Source organism: Mchenga conophoros, linkage group LG13, assembly GCF_057382185.1.
Source record: "Mchenga conophoros isolate Kocher_MC1m ecotype Shallow Benthic linkage group LG13, M_conophoros_male_GT1.1, whole genome shotgun sequence".
Taxonomy (NCBI): Eukaryota; Metazoa; Chordata; class Actinopteri; order Cichliformes; family Cichlidae; genus Mchenga; species Mchenga conophoros.
The window spans coordinates 1,652,050-1,677,465 of NC_140538.1; the positions used below are offsets into that span (position 1 = coordinate 1,652,050).

The following is a 25,416-nucleotide window of genomic DNA, read 5'->3' on the forward strand; positions in this document are numbered from 1 at the left end:
TATTTTTTTTTAATTACAGAGTAACAAACCAGAAGTAGTTCTTCTGTGGTGGAGACCATTCTCTCACCATGATGACGGCCTCGGGGTAGATGCACTCAGTCACCACTTCACTGTTGTGCGTGATGTACTCCACCATCTCATTAAGCCCCGCCCTTTTCACCTCCTTATACTTGAGGTCGCTGAGGGGGTCGCTGATGAAGTCGAAGAGCACGCAGCACTGACGCAGCTTCTGCACGAATAGATCCTCTCGCTCTATCGGTGGTGCGTCTGAGAGGGGAGGAGTCAAAAACAACCACACAACACACAGTGGTGGTGACATCATCAGTGATCTCACCAAATGTGATGAAGGTCCAGCCAACCAGAACCACCGACTGATGAAGCACATGCGCTACCATTGACATGCTTTACAGCCAATCACCTGGTTCTATTTACAGCCAGAGAATTCTACTGCTGCAGTCAGCTGATTCTACTGTCAGCTGATTCTACTGTCGGCTGATTCTACTGTCGGCTGATTCTACTGTAAATGGTTCCACTGCCGCTGTCAGCAGATTCCACTGCTGCAGTCAGCAGATTCCACTGCTGCAGTCAGCTGAGACCCCTCCTGCAGCAGGTTTGAGTGACACTACCAGGTTTAGTTCTGGTTCAAGATGAGTTTAACTTGGGTTTGCATTATGTTTAAGCTGGAACTGTGTTACCTTTGAGGGCGGGCAGCTTCTGTAACTCTCTATTTTTGGTCAGGCTGAAGCGGGACGAGCTCTGGCGGCGCTCTTTCTTCACCAGCTGAGGACCTCCGGAGTATTTGATCTTGTTGAGTTGGGTGGGAGGCGGCGTGCTGTTACTGGGACGCTTACTGCCGCTCTGCTGCTGGGACTGATAACACACGCACAGGTTATAAAACAGGTTTCAGAGGAAACAGCGAGCCGATATTTAATTATCCGTTTGTGTCGCTGATGTTAATGAACAAACACCAGCCATTCAATATCTGACTTGAATCTATGGCACTTCCCGTTCTGGACCTCTGTGCTGTATTGATCAACTATCAATACCAGTTATTTTCAGGTTAGCTGCAGTGGAGTAAGAACCTGCAGCAGCCGCTCACTAAATCAGAGTGATGAAAAGGTGCACACAGGTGAGAGTCACAGAGGCTTCATGGAGACAGAATCAGAAGAGTTGTGTTGCTCTGAACAGACTGGTTCTTAAACACTCCCTGAGTGTGCGGTTTCTATATAACACTCACAATGCAGCTCCGAGTTCAGCATCCTGCTCAAGGCCACTGTGGCACAGACTGGTGCAGCCAGGGATCAAACCACCAACCTTCTGATTATCAGATGACCTGCTGTACCTGCTCCCCTGAATGAGCCTCTGAGGGCCGTTTGATACCACGTGTCTACATCATGGTACTGATGGGTGGCGTGTGGTGGCGAGGAATGTCTCAGAATCAGAAGACTTTACTTATCCCCAAGGGGCAATTAACCAACAACAGTGCAGCATAACGTTGAAGATAAGGACAATAAGAACAGGCAATAAGAGTGAAATAATAAATACATAGAATATACAGTATATACAGTTTTACAATTACACAGTTTTAAAATTAAAGTGACTAAAAGTGAATGAAGTGTCGGTAGAATAAGAAGAGTGTAGTTTCTGTTGTGGGAAATGTTCTTATCTGCTGGAGTTAAAAAGCAGAGTGGCTGTGGGGACAAAGGTGGCGCTCCTCCTCCTCTCAGTCCTGCAGGAAATGCAGCGGAGGCGTCGCCCAGAGGGGAGCCATTGAAATGCGGGGTGAAGAATGTGAGAGGGGTCGTTGATGATTTTGGCTGCCTGTCTAAGGACCTGTTGGCTGAAAACCTGCCAGAGTTCCAATGACAGGCCAATGACTGTAGAGCACACTGATGCAGTGTGCTGCAGTCTGTTCCTGTATGAAGGCTGAGGGAGTGGAACCAGCAGGTGATGGAGGTCATGATGCTTTCCAGGAAGGCATAGTAAAAAGTCATCATGATGGGGGTGCTGACTCCAAAGCAGTTGAGTTATAAGGAGGTGTAGCCGTTGGTGGCACCTCCTGAGAATCTCCTCTGTGTTGGCAGAGAATTTCAGGAGGTTGTCAAAGATGGTTCCCAGGTATTTGTACTCCTCAACTACCGCCACTGGTTTCCTGTGGATGGTGGTGGTGACTGAAGCAGCCAGATCCCTCTGCCTACTGGAGAAGGTCACCACCATCTCTTTGGTTTTGCTCACCTTCAGTTCAAGTTTGGAGCTGTCACACCACTCTACAAACTCCTGCAGAGCAGGCCCGTGGTGCTGTGAGGGCCTGACAGCAGTGACAGGAGAACTGTGTCGTCAGCATATTTAACCAGTTGCTCTTACGATGTGCTGTTTTATGATCTTCTCCATGGCCTTCATCACCAGGGAGGTGAGGGCCACAGGATGAAGATCATTCAGAGACTTTGTGTTGTTTCTTTTGGGGATGAGGATGACTGGAGTGTTTCCACAGCTGGGGGACGGTGTGACTGTCGACTGAGGGTTGAAATAGAGTCCAGAACACAGTTCCTAGTTGCCCTGCACAGTGCCTCACAACTCGACTGCTGATGTTGTCAGGGCCGCTTGAGCTCCTCTCCCTCGTCCTCCTGAGGGCTCTCACCACGTCCTCAGTCCTGAAGGTGAGTGCAGAGTTGCCAGGTTTGACTGAGGATCTGGACTCCTCAAGCTGGGTGATGTTGTCCGTCTCAAACCTGGTGTAGAAAGCGTTGAGGTCGTCAGGGAGGGAGGAGGGGTTGCTGCCCTCCACCTGGATGGTTCTGGGGGTGGTGACCGCAGCGTTCACAGAGGCCATGGTTTTGAGGCCCTGCCAGGCTGAGCGGAGGTCCCCTGTGGTGAATTTGGTTTCAACTGTGTTTTTATACTCCAGTTACAGTTTTTATGGCCTCTTGACCTCCCCGTCGACCTCCGGGGCGATCGTGGCTCAAGAGTTAGGAGTTCGCCTTGTAATCGGAAGGTTGCCGGTCTGAGCCCCGGCTCGGACAGTCGTTGTCGTTGTGTCCTTGGGCAAGACACTTCACCCGTAGCCTACTGGTGGTGGTCAGAGGGCTCGGTGGCGCCAGTGTCCGGCCGCCTCGCCTCTGTCAGTGCGCCCCAGGGTGGCTGTGGCTACAATGTAGCTGCCATCACCAGTGTGTGAATGTGTGTGTGAATGACTGGATATGTAAAGCGCTTTGGGGTCCTTAGGGACTAGTAAAAGCGCTATATAAATACAGGCCATTTACCATTTTTAATCCAGAGCAGAGCCGGTGAAGAAAATCCTCTTTTTTTTATGAAAGGATTTCCTTGAGCTCGTTGGTGATGCAGGGTTTGTTGTTGGGGTAGATGGAGACTGTTTTTGAGGACACAGAAGGAGATGTATGATGTCACCGTGTTGACTTGATTGTCGATGTCATCAGAGGGAGACAGAAGGCTGCCCCAGTCAGTGGCTTCGAAACATCCTTGTAGGGTGAGGATACTTTCCTCTGTCCGCTGCTTGATGTTTTGGTGACCTTTCTAATCCTCTTGATGACTGGGGTGTGAGCAGGGGCCAGCAGGATGGTGTGGTGGTCTGCTGAGCCGAGAGGGCGGAGGAGTGGAGCTTTAAATGAATCTGGTACAGAGCCGTAGCATTTATCCAGAGTCTTCCCCTGACATGTGCTGCATGAAACATACTGTTGGTATCCTTTAAGCGACTTGTCAGGGGAGCAGTGGTTGAAATCACCCAGGATGAACTTGGGAGAGTCCGTTGATAACTGCTCCAGTTTGTACAGAGTGTTGGTGAAGTACTCTGTGGCTTTGGCTGCATCAGCTTAGGGGTGGATGTAAACCAGGATGATGAAAAGCTGTGGGAATTCTCTGGGGAGGTGGTAGGGGCGCAGGGAAACAGCCAGAGCTCGATGTCTGTCGTGCACAGCTTCTCCCTCAGTGACTGTAGAGCACCAGCTGTTGTTTACATACAGATGCACGCCGCCACAATGTTGCTTCGCGGTCTCTGTCCAGACGAAGAGGTGGTGAAAAGCCATCAATGTGCAGCGCGCTGTTGTCGTCGCTGTTGTTTAACCACGATTCTGTGAATGCCGGAACGGAGGCAGTTCTGTACCCATGCAGGTGATTGACGCAGGCTTGCAGCTCGTCCAGCTTGGAGCGGCGAGACCGCACATTAGCGAGGATAATGGACGGGAGCGCTCGTTGTTTGTGTGTCTCCCTCTTTAGTCTGGCTCTCACCCCACTCTTCTTTTATCCCCTCCTGGTTACCTTGTTATTGTGAGTTTTTCGATTTCCGTGTCCACGGAGTATTTCCTCGGGGAAGTAGTCCGTGGAAGCGGGCCTTGGGGTCATGTCGAAGTGTTGGAAACAAAAATTAGGAAAAGGATACAAATATACCAAGTAGACAGCAAAAAACAACAACGAAAAGAGCATTCAAGTTAGAAAAAGAACCCAAAACTGCTCAGCCTCTGATGACGTTTTGTGTCAACAAGGACTCACATTAAAAACTGTTTCCTTCACGAGGCAACAAAACCTCTTTGTGATGGTACAGTGAAGACCCTGATAGCAGGAAGATGTTGTAGTAGCCACGCCCAAAGCCACAGCCTGGGTTTTGCATAACCAATGGCTTATTGAGACAGTGTTTCCACCCATCACAGTTAGGGATGTACACGGAGACGGAAAGTTGGTTCTTTACGGCATGGAAATTGCCGGAAGTTGATGCTGTTGTGTTAATAACAGAGAAAACCCAACGATTATGTGACCCTCTGTAAGCGAGCGCTTTGGTGCCAGTGGAAAGAAAAAACTTTTAACAGGAAGAAACCTCCAGGCTCAGGGAGGGGCGGGGCCATCTGAGAAACCGGTTAGGGTGAGGGGAGGAAGACAAGATAAAGACATGATGTGGAAGAGAGACAGAGATTAATAATGACTAATGATTCAGTGCACATCATTTTCAAACCCTCCATGGTCTTCACTACTCAGGTTAACCATGATTTATGAGTCACTCGGATAACTTAAAAATGTTGTTGTTTGGCTTTTTTCAATGTTTGATTTGTTCCTGAGTAAATCGGTTTGGCTGAGATTAAAGTTATAGTTTTCACACAGCTGAAAAAACGTCAAACAGAAAACTGATTAAACAGAAGTGTGAGACAGCCGAGAGTTTACGCCAGCAAGGAGCAGACGGACGAGTTTATTAAACTCCACCGAGACAGCCGGGACGTTAATCTGAAGTCACATTTCACAGCCTCGCACTTCCGGCCTTCGGAGGACCCGGCCCACCAGGCACGTGCAGAGGGGGGGCTAGAGGGGCTTGAGCACCCGCCCCTTTAAACCTCTGCACGGCCCTGCGGCCCACGTAGACCGAGAAGGCCAGGTCCTCAGGAGGATGCGGCCCCTGAATTTGGACACAGCTGCAGTGTCTGTCTCCTGAATCCAAACTGGCAGCTGCTTCCACAGAATAGGGGCCTGAAAACTGAAGGCAGGCTTTGACTTCACACAACCTGATGAAGCTGCTGTATTTTAACCCTCTGTCTGTTTCTGGGGTGGCTGTAGCTCAGGTGGCAGAGCAGGTCAGCCACTAATCAGAAGGTCGCTGGTTCGATCCCAGGCTGCCTCCTGGCTGCATGCCAAATATCCTTGGGCAAGATACCAACCCCATGTTTGCCTACTGGTGGTGGTCAGAGCGCCCGGTGGCGCCAGTGTCCGGCAGCCTCGCCTCTGTCAGTGCGCCCCAGGGCAGCTGTGGCTACAATGTAGCTTGCCATCGCCAGTGTGTGAATGTGTGTGTGAATGGGTGAATGACTGAATGTAGTGTGAAGCGCTTTGGGGTCCTTAGGGACTAGAAAAGCGCTATACAAATGCAGGCCATTTACCATTTCTAGCAGGGATACCTGCAGCCTGCAGGGGGAGTACTTGAGTATATTTACTTTCACCTTTATTACTCTGCATATAATCACTACAGGCAGAGCTTCAGCTCGACTTTTTAAAGTGGAACCTTTCATATCAGCTCCTCGCTGCCATGTGACCAAATCGGCACTCACCTCATCCGAGTTCTCCGGGGTCACATCCTTCCCGCCGCCGCCGCTGTTGCTGCTGCTGTTCTTCGTGCTGCTTTTGGCAGATTTGGTCGTTTCCTGTTCCCACACAGAGAAAAACATAAATCAGCTGATCTTGTTTTGATTTTTGTGAGAACAAACTCACACCAGAGCCGAGGAAAATCAGCTGAGCTGAAACATGAAACGTTTACTGAGCACCGAGGAAGAGGAGGAAGCGTCACAGCCCAACATTTTTGTTTCTATTCTGCATCAGTGTCAGCCCGGCGGGGGTTATGGCGTGATGATGTAACCCGCTCTCTGGCAGGTAGCTCCATGCCCTCCTGGGTTTTAAATGCACCTTAGAACACACATGCATCAACACTACAATGAGCAGGCGGAGGGAGGTTTGGAGTCTTCTCTCACCCCCATTCTCTGCGACCTGCTGGAGCGGGGGGGGGGCTAGGAGGAGGAGTTGGCTGAGAGAGCAGAGGGAGCTTTGAGCGGCTCACACAGACCTTATTGTGAAAGTCTATCTGGAATGATTTTGTGAAGTTGGAAAACTAAAGTAAAAATATGGAGGAGCTGTTGTGATTTCACTGTCAGTGCGCTAAAGTTCCCACCTCCCTGATGATAAACCTTGCCTGTGATACATGCGCTTCGTACAGTAATACGTAAAAAGACTGAAAGTCATAAAAACAAATCAAACACGGCACAGTGAGCCGAGTAACTCGCCCTGGAACCTGAAGTAGGATCAAAAGGTCAAAATAAGCACTCCGAAAGCGTGAAGCCTGTGCTGCTGCTCTGGTTCACTCGGAGGAGAAGCGCTGGTTGGCGTTTATCGAGTCTTAGCGTACACGTCGGAAACTCTGATTGGCCAGCATTTCTTTAGGATGGGTCACGTGACTGCTGCCTGGAAGAAAGCATTTATTATTTTTAACATCCCGGCTGAGCGTGACACACACAGAGCGTCCAATAAAGAGGACGTGGCTGTGATTGGTTGGGACTCGAGCAGAAGTCCCTCCCACATGCGCCTTCCGACTGGGGTCTGGGGTCTCCTCCTTTTCTCACCACAGAGAAAACTGCACCCACCCTGTCATCCACTCATCTCCCAGACTACACAAGACAACAGATGCCCAGGCTGAGTTCTCCCTCCACCTCTCCTGTATCTCCCCCTCCTGCAGAGTGAGTTCCTGAAGAAAGGAGACGGGTTGGGTGGACTGCCCCGGGCTCTGTGGGGCCGGGTGGTGCTGCTGAACTGGGCCCCGGTCCGGATGGGCCTGGGCCCCCTTTCCCTGGCGGGTCGCGGAGTATGGGGGTGCCTACTGGGGTCAGTGGGGGAGCTTCCTTCCTTCCCTCCCCATCTCCAGCTGCCTCCCTCTTCCCGCTCCACCACAATCACCCACAAATGCAGGGCCTTGGAGTAGGGGTGTGTCACCAGGGTGCAGGGGAGGCATCCCCCCCCCCTCTGTCCCCTTCTGGCTGCCTCTGCCTCAATGTTATCCCACAACTTAGACATTCACATTACTCACACTCTCATTACACATACATATAGGATCTTGGGGGTGGGCACGCTACACGGCATCCAAATTACCATCAGGGTGTACACCCCACCCCTAGCGTCGTTGCCCACCTCTCAATTTTAAATACACGTAGACATTGAGGGCTAGCAGGAGGGACCATGTGCTTACCTGCTGCAGGTGTGCTCCCACAGGTGAACCCTCTCACCTGCAGAGCGATCCTTCATTCTCATTGCACATATTTAACACGCGATCTCAGCCGTGTTTGTCACAACAGCCATGTGCGCGTCACCACAGCGTGAGGACGTCTGCAGGCATGTCACCCGAAGACAGGAAATCAGCACCGAGCCAAACCCTTTCAGCTTAAAAGTAGCTGATCTCTGCCTAAGTTTGATTTATTATCATCATCATCATCATCTTTTTAAATGATTTTCCATTTTTTAGTCTTCTAATATTTACTTTTTAGAAAGTCTTTATTTTTCATTAGGTTTTGTGCATCTTAGAGTTTTTATTTGGTTTTATATATTTACATGATTCTGATTTTAAAGCTGTATATTTATGTTTTGGATGTCAAATTCTGATTTTCTATGTTTCCAATTGTTTTATGATGTTTTTTTTCCCTCTAAATATATTTATATTTTTATACGTATATATGTACACTTTTCTGTTTATCTTTCTTTCTTTTTAATTTAAATGATAATTTACGTTTTAAGTTTTTTGTATGATTTATAGAGCGAGTCGTTTACATTACATAGATGTGACTTCGAACCTCCTTTTTTAAAAATTATTTTCAGTTTAAATAAAGAATAAAAATTCGGACATCGGAAGCAGCCGATTAATCAGTGAGTCACAGAGAGAAGATCATCAATAATCAATAACTGTGGCCGTTACTTATCAGCAGTTTTTGGTTTTCTTGCTGCTCCATTCAAGTTTACAGACTAAACAAATAATCGATAACAATCCGCTGAACCGAACACAAGTGCTGGCTTATAAACATCAAATCAAATCAAATCACTTTTATTGTCACATCACATGTGCAGGTACATTGGTACAGCACATGCGAGTGAAATTCTTGTGTGCGAGCTTCACAAGCAACAGAGTTGTGCAAAATACAATAACATAAACAGGAAAAATATACAAATGGCTAAATCTGAAACTAATAAATATATGTACAATATATAATAGTATATGCAACAAAAAAACATTACGATCAATGACTGATCAGCCCTGAGCGCTGCATCATTAAACAAATCGCTTTAATCCGGTATTTATATGGGTGTGTGAGGTGGACTCAGACTGCGCTGTGAGCCAAGGAATCGCAGCATCCAGCGGGACATCTACCGGTCATCGTGTGGTCTCAGTTAACGGCTAACCGCTGTTAGCGCCTCAGACGCTCTTCTTCAGCCGAGCCCTGCATCAATAATTCAGGCACAGCCAGCGACTCTTCCCGGAGCTCCGGCAACAGAACACGGCTAATCACGGCGGCCAGCTCCACGCTAATATCCCTGCTAAGTGTCCGCTCAAACACTCAGCAGGTGTGCGGTTAAACGAAGCGTGTCCGCGGCGGGCGCCGAGCACAGACTCGCGGCTAGCCGTTAGCTTAGCGGTCCTCTCCTAGCTGGGCCCCAGCTAACAGCTAGCAGGTGAGCTAGCCATTAGCTCGGTGAAATAAAACGGCTGAAGTCTCCAGCAGCAGAAAAAAAAACACCCGCCACACCGGATCTCAGTGGAAAAATGCCCCGGGCACGCCAGTGACGCGGATATTACCTTTTCCTTCTTGGTTTTGTTAGGCATCTTGACCGCGTTGCGGGGCTTTTCCACGGAGATTCCCTGATGTTCCTCCCCGGGACTCAGACGCTGTCACTCGGTCTGTCTCAGCTCCCTGCGCCCTTTCCCGAGCCGCCCAATCCGATTGGCTGCCAGCGTGGACGTCTGCCTAGTGATATATGGAGTGATTTTTTTTGATTGGCTGAGTTTGAGTATAACGGTGGGGGTGAGGCTGCAGGGAGGTGAGGAAGAACTGGATTCTTCCCCAGCAACAAAACACCTTCAACCTGATGATACCGAGCTCCGAGGACCGGAGAGAGTCAGAGAATCGCCAAAACCACCCGAGTCCCCCGTCTGTCCCCGGAGCAGCGGCAGCAACATGTTATAATCACACAGACAGGAGCCCGAAGCTCAAAGTTCCAGCTGCACCCACTCACAGAATCAGAACCCATCTCAGCACCTGAAATCATACTTCTGATTCTTCAACATGAATTTGTTGCAGCAACGTGCCTAACCGGGGGAAGACCTCAGGGGAGACCTCAAACCCCTTCATCTGGTCTGGGAGCGCCTCAGATTCCACAGGAGGGCCCGGAGGTGTCGCTGAGGAGGAGAACATCTGGAGTCCCTGCTCAACCTGCTGCCACCAACATCAGCGGAGGATAAAGGATGATGAGTGATGGGTGGATGATGGGTCGATGGATGGAGGCAGCAACATGTTTGAATTAAGCAGCTCCAGATGTTTTCAGCTGTGCGCTGCAGGCAGTTTTACTTGTAATATTCCTTCTTTTTTATATATAAACTTATTTCATTTATTCATTTTGATGAATTCACTGTTTTTTCATTTTTCGTTTACCAAGTTTGGGTGTTCTTTTTTTTTATTTTACATTTTGAATCTTTTTATTTTTTTCATCTCCATATTTTTCAAGTATTAACATTTAGAAAACAAGCTCTTCTTAAACACAGAACCTTAGAAAGTAAATTTCATCATACAAAGAAAACTTGGTTTATGGATTCAAATTACCGATCAAAGGAATTTTATTCACGCGTTCATACTGCTGTTCATCTTTCCCACAGATGTGAATTCATATTTTCATCTGAATGAGCTTCTGTGAACCTGCACATCTGCTTCAGCAGCCAATCAGCTCACCTATGAGGACAGATGTTCCCCCAGATGTTTTCAGTTAGCATCAGACTGACAGAGCTCCCAGACGAATTTCAACTTATTTTTAATTTATGTTGTTTACAGACAGGAAACAAAAACAAACAAAAGCACTGGTCCTTCACTTCAACCAAACTTTATTTATCCAGCACAGAACAAACAGCTGACAGACCATCGGCCAATCAGCCGATTGCAGGCTTGATCATCAAAACAACATCAAAGAATTCAATGAAATAAAAAGCAGTAAAAAAAAAAAAATACAAAACTGAATTTTTATATTCAGGCAAACAATGCAAAGAATAAATAAATCATTAAAAATAATCAACCAGAAATTGACTTGAAAGGGAAAAAATCAAATGCATTAAAGCTCCTTTTTGAGCTTAGAAACGGGCAAATCGAATGACCACAAAACGTTAAAATGGTAAGCTAACATTTGGAGAGAAAAAAGTGGAATATTCACACTTTAAAATGTTTTAATTGGCAATAAAAATCATTCAAATATGTTTAAAATTACTACAAACAGAAAGTAAAATGTAGTTGTGACTCTTTAAAAACACAGTAATTTACTGACTTTGACTATAATTGACTTCATGTTTTTCCGGCATGCACGCGCACTTCCGTATAGGTTCCCATCCTCTTACCTTACTCCAAGCAGAAAGAACCAGGATCCAGGACACACCTGAAAACCATCAGATGTGACACATACCTGTTACACCAATCAGAAATAAGATGTGCAGCCTGATCATGAGACACGTGGAGTTGCAGATTAAACAGAGTCTGTGTGGGAAGAAAGTTTTTAGACTTTTACTGAAGTAAAACTTATAACAGCACAGACGTGAAACAAACATGCTCCACATTACAAACATATACATGTTACTAATGCATCATAATTATTGATGTGTACATTTCTTACATCCAGCAGCTGTGCATAACTTATACTTGGTGATTATCTGTACTCCAAATAGTTTAGAGTATAAACCACAATATCTGCATCAGAAATACAGTAGAAACAGGAAGCAGCATCACGCAGAAATTACAGGTATGTTAAATTTGAGGGAAGTACTTCAGTAAATGTACTTGGTTATTTTCCTGCTGGTCTCATCTGAGGGGCTGTAACCTGGCCACCTGCGCCATGAAAACATTTTTATTGGACATGTGCAGCAAATTTCTGAGCTTTAAAGCAACACAGGCTCATCAGGTCCACTCTGATGTGCTTTGATCCGATCTTCACTCACTCATTCACCTGTGCTCACCTTGAACATGTGACTGGAGGACCCACAGGTATAAGATAAGCTTTATTAGTCGCACACGTGGGAAATTAGTTTTGTTACAGCAGAAAGAGGACAGTGCAAAGTTACAGAGCAAAACAAAGGGGGGGGGGGGGGGGGGGGGTTCCACACTGACCATAACTGAGACCGTCACAGGGTTTTCACTCATCATAGATGACCAGTGTAAAATGTATTCCACTACAGATTACATGGCCCAACAAGTAGTTGGTAACTAGGGCTGCCACGATTAGTCAACTAGTTCATGCCACTGCATGTGGCGAATAAAATTTGAACTTGAACTAGCTATGATTACGTCGACTATCAAAATCGTCGACGACGAATTTAATAGTCGACGCGTCGTTTGAAGCTTTGTAAGATCCCAAAAGATGCAGGAATAGAGACTGACAGCCCACGTGACTTTCGCGCATTGCATTGTGGGTACAAGTGGCAACTAAATCATAACACTGCATCAAACACTAGTATTTCCAGCACCGGTAACCATTAATTCTGTGGTTTTAATCCCGGAGTAAGGATGTTAGTGTGCTGCACAACTTTCATCACGCACATATTTATTATTATATGGTCCTAAGCGTGAGTGCATACACTCACAACATGAGGCCCAGTTTACTTTGGTGATTTGGACGATTCCATCTCACAGCTGTTGTTACAGGCCAACGCATCTATTTGTCGTTTCAGGTTGTAGTGTTACACAACATTTTCAGATCTAATAGAAAAAAAAAGTGTTTTGTAATTCATTCAATTATTGTCTTTATTTTTAACTGGCATTATTGTTTCATTCTGTTATAGAATCTTACAAGAAAGAGGCAACATTGTATTTCATCGTGCTTTATTAGCTGCTTCGGTGAAAAACAAATCAATAATGAAAAACCTCCAACATACTGGAAAACAGTTATTCATCACTTGCTTGCTTCAATACAACACTTGGGCACATATATGCAGACGTTTCGTGGCTGTTTGGATCTCGCTCTCTCTCTTAACCGATCAAATCTGGCTGTGGTAGCAGCTTTAAACCCAGGCTGATAGAGGGGCCCAGTCTGGATTGCATTCCTGCATTTTGTAGGCTGGTTTTCCTACAAAACACATCAAAAAATTGGCAAACATTAGCCCGCAAAGCCACCGCGAACAAAGCAGCATAGCAACGAATTCAATTCAAATCAATATGAGACTTATTTGTAACCTACATCAACAGTTATGTTGTGATAAATTACGTATTAACTACAACAGAAGACTGACCTTTGTGGGAATGCTTGGAGCAGACTAACATGTGAGCTGGAGGGTTCTGGGACGTTATATTTGGTCTTGGAATGGCTGCAATCCAGGCCATCCGTCACCTCTTTGTTACTTCGGAAACGTGGCTTAAACAATTTCTCTTCCACAACTGAATCCGATAACAACCGATCTCTTTACCCGTCGGCTTCCCGTGGCTGTCATGCGACCGGCTATTGCAGTTAATAATACAACAGCTTCTTGCCATGTGTTTCTTTTTATCGCGGTGTGACTGTTTTCATGTGAAAGCCTGCGTGCGCTAGTACCGCTTGCCACTCGTTCCCAGAATCCTTTGCGGTTTTACTCCGGAAATGGCGTCACATTTTAATCTCTGTGGCTGTATCCCTGTATCCTATCTGCAGCCCCCCCTTTTTTTTTTTGAATACGCTTTATTGACAAATCACAAAATACAAATATACAAATACAAAATAGCAAACACAATGTCAGGGGGTTCGTATAAAAAAACAAAATAGACACAGTCTATTAAAGAATCAGATGATATTGAACAGGGAACATAAGTTTATGGTTTTGACAGCTTTTTGATTTTGAGAATGTTGTATGGTTTTAACATAGTGTTTGGTTTCATTTAAAAAGCAACGAAAGGATGGTTTTGCGTTAGAAAATTTCGACTTATGTATATGAAATTTAGCCAATAATATCAATAAATTAATCAAATAAAATTTGTTTGCCCTGTGCATGGGGTCGTTAAAGAAACCAAACAATATTTTCTCGTAACAAAGAGAGAACTCAGAAAGGATAAAGGAAACAACAAAACCACAAAATTCTTGCCAGAAAAGATTCGTGTATGAGCATGACCAAAATAAATGAGAAATATCTTCCTTCACACAATTACAACATGTACAGTTAACATCAATGTCCTTTTTATAACGTACAAGAAAAGATCTGGTTGGGTAAAAACGATGAATAACATTAAAAGATATTTCCTTTACTTTGTTATTTAATAGAAATTTCAACGGTAAGGTCCAAATCTTCTCCCATTCCAGGTCCTGGTATAAGTTATTCCAGTAGGCGACAGCCGTTGGGACACAAGTTCTGTCTTTTTGAAACAGAGTTCGTATTTCACGGTTGTTTTTCCTCCTTACAGAGGGGAACCACACCTGACCAACATAAGTAACAGCAGGATCCAGTGGTAAAGGGGTCAAATCATTAACAACAGGATTTCTAAACAACATTAAGACCCCAGCAGGGATAGCATCAAACTTTCCTTTGGTGGAACAGGAAGACCATATGTATTCAAAAATTCTGAGTAAGAGAGTAAACCTCCAGCTGGATTTATAAGTTGTGAAACACGATGAATCCCATTATCAAACCACTTACTTATAAACACAGACTTATGTTTGTATAAAATCTCTCTATTGTTCCAAATATAGTATCTATGTGGAGAAAAGTTGTGTTTATAAATCAATGACCAGGAAAGAAGCATTTGTTTATGAAAGTTGGATAGTTTTAAAGGGATTTTATCGATATTGTAATTACAAAGCAAAAGAAAGTTAAGACCACCAATTTTTGAGAAAATATAATTGGGAATAAAGTTCCAAATTGAGGTTGGGTTACTGAAAAATTGTTTAATCCAGTTTATTTTAAACACATTGTTTAATGAGGAGAAGTCAAGAAAGTTTACTCCACCATAGGGCTGCTCGATTATGGCAAAAATGATAATCACGATTATTTTCACTGAAATTGAGATCACGATTATTTGACGATATTTATTTAACCCTTTAAGACCTACTATAGAACCAAGTCCACCAGAGCTTATATTATTTTTTTTTACATGCTGTAGTGCCATTTGTGGGAGCATTTCAAGTTGCTATACATCAATACAACTGTTATAGCCCATATTTTAATAATATGTATGCATTAAGTCCATAGTAATTACATAAATTGCAAAAAAGTGCAATAAACTACAAAAAAAATTGAAAATCGCTTTTGTTTTGTTTACATATATTTCTACTTGGAGAAATTTAAGAGGTTTATCCCTCAAAACTTTAAATACAATAAAGTTGCAAAAAATAGTTTCCCACCACAGGAAATTTATTTTAAGTGTCTTCATAGTTTTATTTTGGAGATACACCAATTTTTATATACTGCAGGAAAAACAAAAAACAATCCTATGATGCAAATTTGCAAAGAAAACAGCAGGTGCATCATTTCACTGTGGGAAGTGTTACGAACAGCTGATCGGATCGGCAAAGCGTGTTTCTGGAATATTATGTTTTTGTTCCTGCAAGCGCTTTTTATGCAATTTTTGCAAAGCTATATGTGGAACGAAACCGTGACCGAGGACAAGCTGATGGCATCAGATGTAAGTACTACTCCTCCGGTTTCATATGCAAAACAAATTATTGCGCTAGCTTACACGGTTCAGGTTCTACAGGGATTTAAAAATAGTTACACAACACGGCGCGTGCTGCTCTGACCGGCTTTAAAGGGTTAACAATGACTTTAAAAAATAATATAAAATAGTGTGCAACACCACTGAAGTTTTTTTTTTTAAACTCTCTTTTCAACCAGCGGCAGTCACTCTCCTCTCCAAATAACTCCCTCTTAGCTTTCCGAGCTTTCCGAGCTTCCCTCGGGTCCTCTTAATCAGCGGTCTCCAACCTTTTTTGCGCCACGGACGGTTTATGCCCGACAATATTTTCACGGACCGGCCTTTAAGGTGTCGCGGATAAATGAGGGAGGGGCTAATAATCGGCTCAGTCATTTTTAATGATCGTTGAAAGCCCAGATCGTAATCGTGATTAAAATTCGATTAATTGAGCAGCCCTACTCCACCATGTTGGTATGAGCTGGATAAAACTGATCTTTTAATATAATGAATTCTATTCTTCCATATGAAATTATAAAGATGTCTGTCAATATCTGCCAGGGTTTCTTTATTTACATCAAGAGATAAAGCAGCATGAGTTAGACGAGATAAACCCTCTGCTTTCGTGAGTAAAACTCTCCCTTTAATAGATAAATCCCGCTGCAGCCAAGCATTTAGCTTTTGTTGTGTTTTGTCCAAAATTGGAGTGAAATTAAGGGAGCACCTGGTGGATTGATTTTTATTAATGACTATACCAAGGTAAGTGACAGACTCTTTCACTGGGATGCCAGCAATAGATAGACTGGTACAATTTCTAAGGGCAAGCAGTTCACATTTGCCAATGTTTAGGTGGAGTCCTGAAGCTAAAGAAAAGGCATTAATTGTGTTAATAGCCATCTGCACCTGTGAAGCATTTTTTAAAAAGAGAGTGGTATCATCAGCAAGTTGACTAATGAATATTTCTTCATCCGCAATTGTTATACCTTTCAGAGGACTGCCTTTAATATAATCAGAGAGGAGTTGAGCACAGATGAGAAATAAGTATGGGGAGATGGGGCAGCCTTGCCTGATACCGCGGTTCAAGTTAAACCTAGGTGATGTACCTGCTTGTAGTTTGATGGAGCAATTTAAATTTTTGTACATTGTTTTAATTGCATTCTGAAAATAAGGACCAAAGCCAAATTTGTCCAAAGCCTGAAAAATGAAACCATGTTCAATCGTATCAAACACTTTGCAGAAATCTACAAATAAGATAAAGCTATCATCCCTACACAAATCTGCATAATCAATTAGGTCAAAAACAAGTCTGATGTTGTTGGATATGTGTCTGTTAGCCATAAAGCCAGACTGAGTTTCATCAATAATATCATTCAAAACAGTTTTCAGTCTTTTGGCAAAGATCTGAGCTAGGATCTTATAATCATTATTAAGGAGGCAAATTGGCCTCCAATTGTCAATATAAGTGGGATCTTTCTTTGGCTTTGGGATTAGGGTTAACAGACCTTGTGGTAAAGTGGGGGGAAGAGACTGATTTATAAGACTTTCAATGTATATATTAAGAAGAAATGGAGCCAGTTGATCTGCAAAAGTAATGTAAAATTCAGAGGTTAAGCCATCGGTTCCTGGGGATTTATTAAGTTTAAGACGTCGAATAGCAGGTAGCACTTCACTAATAGATATCGGCCTATCACAGAAACTCATCTGATCTTCTTTAACTGTTCGCACATCAGGGATTTGTTCCATAAAGTTCAGAGCAGCACTCTCATCAAACTCTGACTTGTATAAATTTTTATAAAAATTGGAGCAATAGGTGGAGACTTTTCGGGGTTCATCAGTTATAATACCGTCAATATTAAGTCTCCAAACAGAACCAAGTTTAGAACGAGATTTCTCTAATTTAAAAAAATAGTGGAGTTTGCATTATATTGGCTATAACATTATCCCTATTTAAGCAATCAGAGAGTGACGCGACGAATATGGCGTTATTTTTGTGGCACTACTCTGAGCGCACGTAAAAAAAAATTGAGCGCACATAAAAAAAAGTTTGCAGGTGCAAGTGTTGCATTTTGAGGAGAAATTTAAATTTAAAAGCTGAATTTGAGTGAACAAAATTCATTGCTGCGTGCAAAAACTGTATTTCAGTGTTTGCTATTATCCACACACACACACAATAGCACCCCCTCTCGCTCAGTTTTTGCATATTGACGAAATGCAATATCCCAGAATCCATTTCGTCCAAAACTCAAACGAGGCAGTGGCGGAGGAACACAGAGTGGCAGAGTTTGAAATATTACTCTTTCTGGGTCACAAAATAAACTTTTAAGAGATTTTCATGTGAGAATGTTTCTGTGTAAACTTCAAATATCTGCTTGATTCATCAAGACGTCAGATATTTGCAAAAGTACTCTAATGTTTTTGGAGATGCCTGTTACCCACCAGCTGACCGGTTGGGAACTCGGGTTAAACGCTGATGAAAATGCAGAAAACACAGATCATGAACACTTGTTCAACCAATCACTTTCATTCCACTTTGATCTGCGACAAACTGACGCGTTCATCTCTGTTACAGTGTTGCGTTAGACTGCTATATTTTTTTGTTCTTTATGCTGTAGATTTTCACGTCTCTGGAATAGTAGGCAGTAATAAGGATGAGTTCCTGTAAAATCATATTGATATGACCCGTGACATATTCGTAGATGACAGATTAGTTTGATGGGTTAACTCATAGAGCTGGAGATATCGTGGACATGCTGACCTCGCTCCGTGGTGTACAGGGCCGTTTACCCTCATGATTAATATTCACAATAAAAATATTAGCCGAACATCATGAAGTCTGTATGTGTTTCATAGTGTCGAACAACCTTTGTACAGTTAAAGCCAGCAGTTACTACATGACGGAAACACCAACGTTATCTCTTTTATGTGTTTATACACAGGTCACGCTGATTACTGAACAAAAACCCAAAGATCAGCTGTTAAACATATTTATTTGCTCTCTCTCCTCCTTAAACATGTTTTTAATGTTAGTTATAATTCAGAATTGGCGACTGAAACACGTAGGACACATAAGAACATCAGGAAATAAAACACCGATAAATATAACCTCAGTAAAAGAAGCCAGCGGGGGTTACTACAGCTGTGTACCGGGGCCTGCGCTTTGTCGGTGGTAATGAAAGCTCGATTGCGAGGCGAGTGGGTCTATCCCACGCTTTGCCGTGAGACTGGGCAGACATCTCCAAAATCATCGAAGCACTTTTGCAAAGAGGCTGTATCTTGACAAACCGACCAGACACATGAAGATTAAACCACTACATTCTCGGCTAAAAAAATATTAAAACGGTATTTGGTGACACACACACAGGGTTTTTCAAAGCTCAGTTCTGTTAGCTTCCACATGCCGGTTGTTGTGTGCTAGAAACAATGGCCACCAGGCCAAAGCAATGGTTTTGACTCGATCAGCGTTAACCCCGCCCCCTGAGTTTGATGGGTGAGGCTGACAGATAAAATGGGTGAGACCTGGTGAGACCTGAAGGAGTCAACTGTGCCAAAATGAATTAATTAAATACACCATTAAATAATTATTTAAATGTGACAATAATTAATTAAAATATGAAATAAACAAGTAATTAGTTAAATGTGTCAATAATTAATTAAATGTGTCAAAAACATTTTTAATTAATTATTTCCAATTTTAATTAATTATTGCCACATTTAATTATTTAATGGTGTATTTAATTAATTCATGATGGCAGTCCTGGCGTTCCATAGGGCACAGCCTAACACTTGAAAAAGGAAACGACCACTATGTAATCCATTTATTTTAACAAAGTAACTGCATTCTAATTATCACCTATTTAAATGGTAACTGTAACAGAATACAGTCAAAGGAGCTTGCAAAGAAAAGCGTCTGGACTTCTTTAAGTTGCTTGAAGACGTTTCACCTCTCATCCGAGAAGCCTCTTCAGTTCTAAGGTCAAATGGTGGAGAGTCCCAGATATAAACCTAGTGGGAGAGACCCCCCACAGAGGGACAAAAGGACCCCCTGATGATCCTCAAATCGCCTGAGCCAAGGTGGGAAACTGGGCGTGGGTCCCAATCAGCCAGAGTTTCGGGTGTGTTCATTGTGAAACCTGGCCCCACCTTATCATGTGAATTCCTGAGGTCAGATGGCCCAGGATGTGAGTGGGCGTTAAGGCGTCTGGGAAGGGATCTCAAAACTGGATTATAGATGGCAGAGAGTTGGTGTCGTAAACCCCCGCCTCTGTTCAAAGATGGTCGCTCACAGTGGACATAGATGCTTCTTTCACTCCTCTTTCAAACCATCTGTCCTCTCTGTCCAAAATGTGAACATTGGCATCCTCGAAAGAGTGTCCTTTATCCTTAAGATGCAGATGGACTGCTGAGTCTTGTCCTGTGGAGGTGGCTCTTCTGTGTTGTGCCATGCGCTTGTGAAGTCTTCAAGCAACTTAAAGAAGTCCAGACGCTTTTCTTTGCAAGCTCCTTTGACTACAATGACCTGGATGACTGAGAACCTTCACAGACGTAACAGAATACAGTTACTCATATTTTGTATTCCATTACTCCCCAACACTGTAGATGCCCCCCAACGTGGAGACCGGCTCAATCAGAGACTTTACCTGAGACAGGTGAGCCCCGTTGGGTCACAAACTGCAGTTTAATGATCGTATGATCGGCTTGAGTATTTGGACTTGTCCCCGATTACCTCTGCATGGACGCCGCTGCACGGTTCTCAGATTTGACACTTCTAGAGTCGACCCAACTCTGGCTGCAAGAATCTCTGGAAGGTTTCTTAATCACTGCAGATTATTCATCAAACCTTCAAATACAAAGTAAATAAGAGAGAATATCTCAAACTAATCTGGGTCAGAATTTCCTTCTGCTTTATACTCTACAATCATCCAGACATTAGGCTCTCAGAACTTTATTAATAATATATAACTATTAATATTTTAATAATAAATCAGATTTTTGCCTTTTATCTGTAAAAGTACTTAAACCTGAGCCAAGCATCCCCCGTGTGTTCCGATTTTGTCCCGATTTTGATTGAATAAAGTTTCTTTCCCTTGTAATGAGCACACAGAGACATGCTGGAGTTTCTCCTTTTATTAAAACTTTAACACATTACAGAACGAGCAGTTTCAGACACAATGAACGAAGAACATCCGATGCAGTTCCAGTAACTGTTTCATTCAGGAGAATCAGAACAAGCTTTCCGAGGTCGAAACAGGATGAAACGAGGCCTTAACCGTGAACCGCCCAAAACTACACTGTGCTCTTTGAAGGAGCAGTCTTCCAACCATCAGTTTCATCTGTAAGAGGCCGTTCAACAGGTGATGAGGGAACATTTCCTTTTAGTAATTTACGCTCTGCTTTACAACCATTTGTTTGAGACCCTAAATGGGATTACAGCCTCTCATCTGCAAGTTCTTAAACAGGTTAACCACAAATTTAGTACATTACAGTGAGTTAATCTGGGTTAGCTGGATCAAACATTGAGAACCAGTGAAAGGACCATGACTCAGATCTTCACCTTCACATTGACATATTTCCCAGACACTAAGAAACTTTTAACGATCTGGTTGCTAAATTAAGCCTCACCTCGTGTTCTGAGATGCCATATTCTCTGTAGGTTCAGGAAATTTGAGGTCCAGGTCACAGGTTCTTTTCTAGCATTTCCCAGCCACAGATTTATCTATTCTGAGACAGATGATTCAGTTCAGACCCGTTACACAGGGGAAGACATCCAGCAAGTCTGAGATCAACAACAGAAAGGTCACCTATAAAAAAAATAAAATAAATACACTGATGGCTTGAAAATTTAAGAAATGTCCCTGGGATGAACTGTCTGAACTTTGTTGGGCTTTTTTTGACTTCAGGAATCTTTTATTTCCCGAAAGGTTCTAGGCCAACATTTCCTGTGACAAGAAGCAGAAATGAGGTGAAACCAAACAGTCGGTCCAGATGAACTGTGAAAGGGTTCAAGGATTACAAAGTGTTCCAGGTTCACCTCAGAGTACGGAAATTCACAGGAGTCTTAGCAGACTCATCCAAATATTCATCATTGTCAGCTGCATCTCCACTTTCAACAGAGAGCACCTCAGACAGACACTCTGCTGCCTCAAAGGACAAGTTGTGTCATTACAATAAAAGACTGTGCTTGACTGAGCCTGGTTTATGTATTTCAAAGACTGGGTCAGGCTGAAAGTCTGCAATTGTGTTTTTATTATTTAGAGCCAGGTAGCAACAGGTACACGGTAACTAAAAACTAACAAATCACAACCAGACCGGGTGAGCGCTCTGATTTTATAAGGTTTCTCGTTCAGTAGATCGGATGGCAGCCATCTACATGAGCTCACTAGTCCTGTTAGGTGGAATCATTATTCATTTAATGCAACTCCAAAACGCAACACACCAGCGGTCCCAGCTGCCAAATATGATCAAAGAGAGGAGGTTTATTGTGTTATTTAAACAGAAATGGCATAAATCAAGCAGTTTACAGGTTTATTTGAGTATTTAAATTCTTCTTTTAGTCTATTGGAAACCTATGAAGTGTAAGCAAAAGCTGCAAAACTAGGAGACTGCTGGGTGAGGACAAATGTCCTGGACACGTTTCTATGAGATCAATCAGACCTAAAAACAAATTCTGGAGAAAACAGTGAAGAAAGGAATTCAATTAAACTCTAAATAAATCTGGTCCTTTAGACAGGTGTAGTCCCTCAGCAAGAGTGTCTATCTCGTCACTTTCACATGCCCTCCACTATGTGACACATTGTGGCTTCAGCCTTTCTGGATAGCCGAGCGGTTAGAATAAACCCCGCCCCCATGTCACAAAGCCCAGTCACCTCCTACTCAAAGTTAAAATCATATTCAAAGTCCAGTGAGGTCATGTCAGAGGGCAAGCCCAGTGTTTCTGCAGTTATCTTCATAATCTGAGGGTTCGCCTCACTGGACGCCTCAGCCTCTGGCTGCGACACAGAGCCAGGATCTACCATGTCCAAGTTCTTTGGGTTTGTAGTTGCAGCATCAGTGTCACCTGAAGCTGACTCGGGTTCTGGTTCAGGCTGGTTCTGGTTCAGCTGCTGTCGGGTTTGGTATCTTGTTTGGGATCGGGTTTGCCGGGTTGGCCGAGGAGCAGGCGGGGTTTTCTTACCCCTGGTTTTAGGACCCGTTTTTGGTTTGGGTTCAGGTTCTGTGTCAGAATGAGTCTCTGGATGGAATTCGTTGACCTTGCTTAATTCTGACTGTTGGGGCTCTATTTGACTTTCAGGACATGGTTTGAGCTGGGACTCCAGTCTGGAAGACTGACTCTCTGGGAAGATTTGGGGATCCAATTTGGCTGTCACAGACTGGTCTTCAGGTGCACTCTGAACCTCACACTGAAGCGGGGGAGACACTCTTGGTTGAGCCATTTGCGTGTTTCTTTCATTAGGTAGAGCCAACTCAGATGCGGAGTCTTTGGCAGACTGCAGGGACCAGACAGACATAATTTGAATGCCTGAGTTTGTTGGGGTCAGTGGGTTTTGTGGCTGCTCATTTGGATTTCGTTGTGGAGATCTTTGGAGTTCATTTGGAAGCGGGAACTGAGTAAGACCTTGTGCCTTGGGCTGTGGTTCAGGCTGGAGTTCAAGGTGTTGCTGTGTCTGTGGTTTGGACTGTGGCTGGGACCCAGGTTCAGGGTGCAGTTTGGGCTGTGGTTGGGACTGTGGCTGAGACTCAGGTTGGGGCTGTAATTCTGGGTGTGGTTTGGACTGTGGTTGGGGTGTTAGGGCTTTTGGAACTGGAAATGGACTTTTACTGCCACTACTGCCTTCAGCTCTAGTATCTGATGCTGGTTTGCTGAAGGAGGAGGGGCCCGTTTGGCTGATGCTGCTGTAGAAGATGCCAAATAAATCTTGGGCTCTGGCTGCAGCCAGGTTGCTCCTAAATTTGTCCGATTTCTGAGCTCCATCACACTTATTCATGAAAGGTGGAGGTTTGACAAACACCGTACGAGTCTGCTCACCCTCTGGGACACCAGGAGCTGCCACGTCAGACACAATCTTTATCATGGCTGGTTGTGCTGGAGTAGCTGTGGTAGCTAAAGAAGTTAAAGGTTTTGCCTGTACTGGGACCGACTTTAAGTCGACTGGGACAGGTTTAGAAACTGGTGGAGCAGGGTTAACTTTAGAAGGTGTAGGAGTTGTGACACCTGCAGGGGCAGGATTTGGCTGGACTCGAGCAGGTTCAAAAACTGGTGGAGTAGTATTAAATTTAGAAGGTGTAGGAGTTGTGAGACCTGCAGGGGCAGGATTTGGCTGGACTCGAGCAGGTTCAAAAACTGGTGGAGTAGTATTAAATTTAGAAGGTGTAGGAGTTGTGAGACCTGCAGGGGCAGGATTTGGCTGGACTCGGGCAGGTTCAAAAACTGGTGGAGTAGTATTAAATTTAGAAGGTGTAGGAGTTGTGAGACCTGCAGGGGCAGGATTTGGCTGGACTCGGGCAGGTTCAAAAACTGGTGGAGTAGTATTAAATTTAGAATGTGTAGGAGTTGTAACACCAGCAGGGGCAGGATTTGGCTGGACTCGGGCAGGTTCAAAAACTGGCAGAGTAGATTTAACTTCAGCTGGTACAGGCACCACGGGTGGAGGTCTAACCTGAAACAAGGGAAGGACTGCCTCAAATGGCCCAAGTTTATCAACGTATGGGACCATTTTAGTCTGAAGCAGACCATTTCCGGAACTCACGGGAGGAGGCGGGAGTACTGCGCCCTCTGTTGGAAGAGACTCTACTAAAGTAGGGTTTTGGGGTTTAATGGACAGAAAGGTATTCAGAGATGCAGGTCTGCCCATCATGGTTGGCTTCCTCAGACCTAGAGCAGGTGTAGGGAGGTTGGGTCGGATCCGTCCCCGGTTGGACATCCAGGGAGCAGATACGCTTGGTTTGTTTCCCAGCTTCTCTGCGATCTCTTTGGCAACAGCTACTGACTTTGCAAAAGAGTCTTCCACCGAAGGGGACTTGGCAGCAGCTTCATCCTCTTTGATGAATTCTGCAGCAACTTTCTCTGCCTCCTTTGCAAGCACGTTCTCCTTCTTCTTCCAAATGAACTTTCCGAATGTGGTTGTTGCTGCTGTAGTTGGTTTGCCGGCCTCCAGGCTCTGCTTGCGGAGCTTGGCCCTCATGGCCGGACTGGGGCCACAAAGAATTTTGGGCGGTTCGTAGGGTTTTGGTAGTGGTTCGGGGTTGCTGACTGCTGGCTTCTCTGGCTCAAACGTTTTAAAACCTTCCCTCTCAGGTTTAGGTTTGCATTCGTCTCGCTCTTTCTCATATTTGGATCTGGCATCTGAATATTTGCCACCTTTAAATTTGTCCCCATCATCTTTTGAACCATATTTGGGACGGTCATTAGCATCGGTGCGGTAATGGTACCGATATTCCTCATCCCTGCTGTATCTGTGCCGGCTGTCCCTCTCGTCTTCCTCTCGGCTGTAATGGTACTTGTCATCCTTCTTGCTGTAGTTGTACTTTTCATCATTATTTTTCTTGCTGTAATAAGGCCACTCCTTTTCAGGGCTCTTGGCATTCTTAAAATCTTCCTTTTTGCTTGGCTTCAGCTTATCCTCGTCTTCCTCCTTTTTAATTTTGGACTTGTCCTCCTTTGAAGCATTCTCTTCTTTCTTTTTCTCCTTTTCCTTTTTCTCTTTTTTGTGTTTGGACTTTTCCTCTTTGCTGCCTTTCTCATCGTCATCATGTTTGCGTTTCTTTCCACTTGCCTCTAAGGCCAGTCCCGCCTGGCGGTCCAGGTTCCGCCTCTGCTCGTACAGTGGGTTCTCATACATTTGTTTCTGGTGAGGAAGAGTCAAGAATATATATTGAAGTCCACTTTGGTCACTTGACATATAAACATGTAATCTTACAATCTACACATCAGAATTGATCAAACCCCAGAAACACACTGCTCAAATAATTCAAAGCAACACTTTTTAGAGCATGGGGAAAATTCCAGGTGACAGGCAGTTACTCTAAGCTGGACATAGATGCCCCTCAGCCCAACAGC

General features: G+C 44.1%; 2 protein-coding genes across 3 annotated transcripts in view; both read right to left on the reverse strand.

Moving 5' to 3' along the window:
- The window catches only part of ppp2r5d (protein phosphatase 2, regulatory subunit B', delta), a 32,669-nt gene extending 23,213 nt beyond the window's left edge, over positions 1-9,456 (reverse strand). The window contains exons 1-4 of the mRNA XM_085295956.1: positions 9,320-9,456; positions 6,042-6,134; positions 696-870; positions 68-267 (exon numbers count right to left, since the gene is read on the reverse strand). Coding sequence (XP_085152082.1) covers positions 68-267; positions 696-870; positions 6,042-6,134; positions 9,320-9,346 — 495 coding nt within the window. The 5' untranslated portion in view covers positions 9,347-9,456. The remainder of the gene's footprint in view (positions 1-67; positions 268-695; positions 871-6,041; positions 6,135-9,319) is intronic.
- znf318 (zinc finger protein 318) overlaps positions 9,321-25,416 on the reverse strand; it is a 33,453-nt gene continuing 17,357 nt past the window's right edge. For both annotated transcript variants that reach the window (XM_085295955.1, XM_085295954.1), the window contains exon 11: positions 9,321-25,204. In XM_085295955.1, the coding sequence (XP_085152081.1) occupies positions 22,229-25,204 (2,976 nt within the window). In that variant the 3' untranslated portion in view covers positions 9,321-22,228. The remainder of the gene's footprint in view (positions 25,205-25,416) is intronic.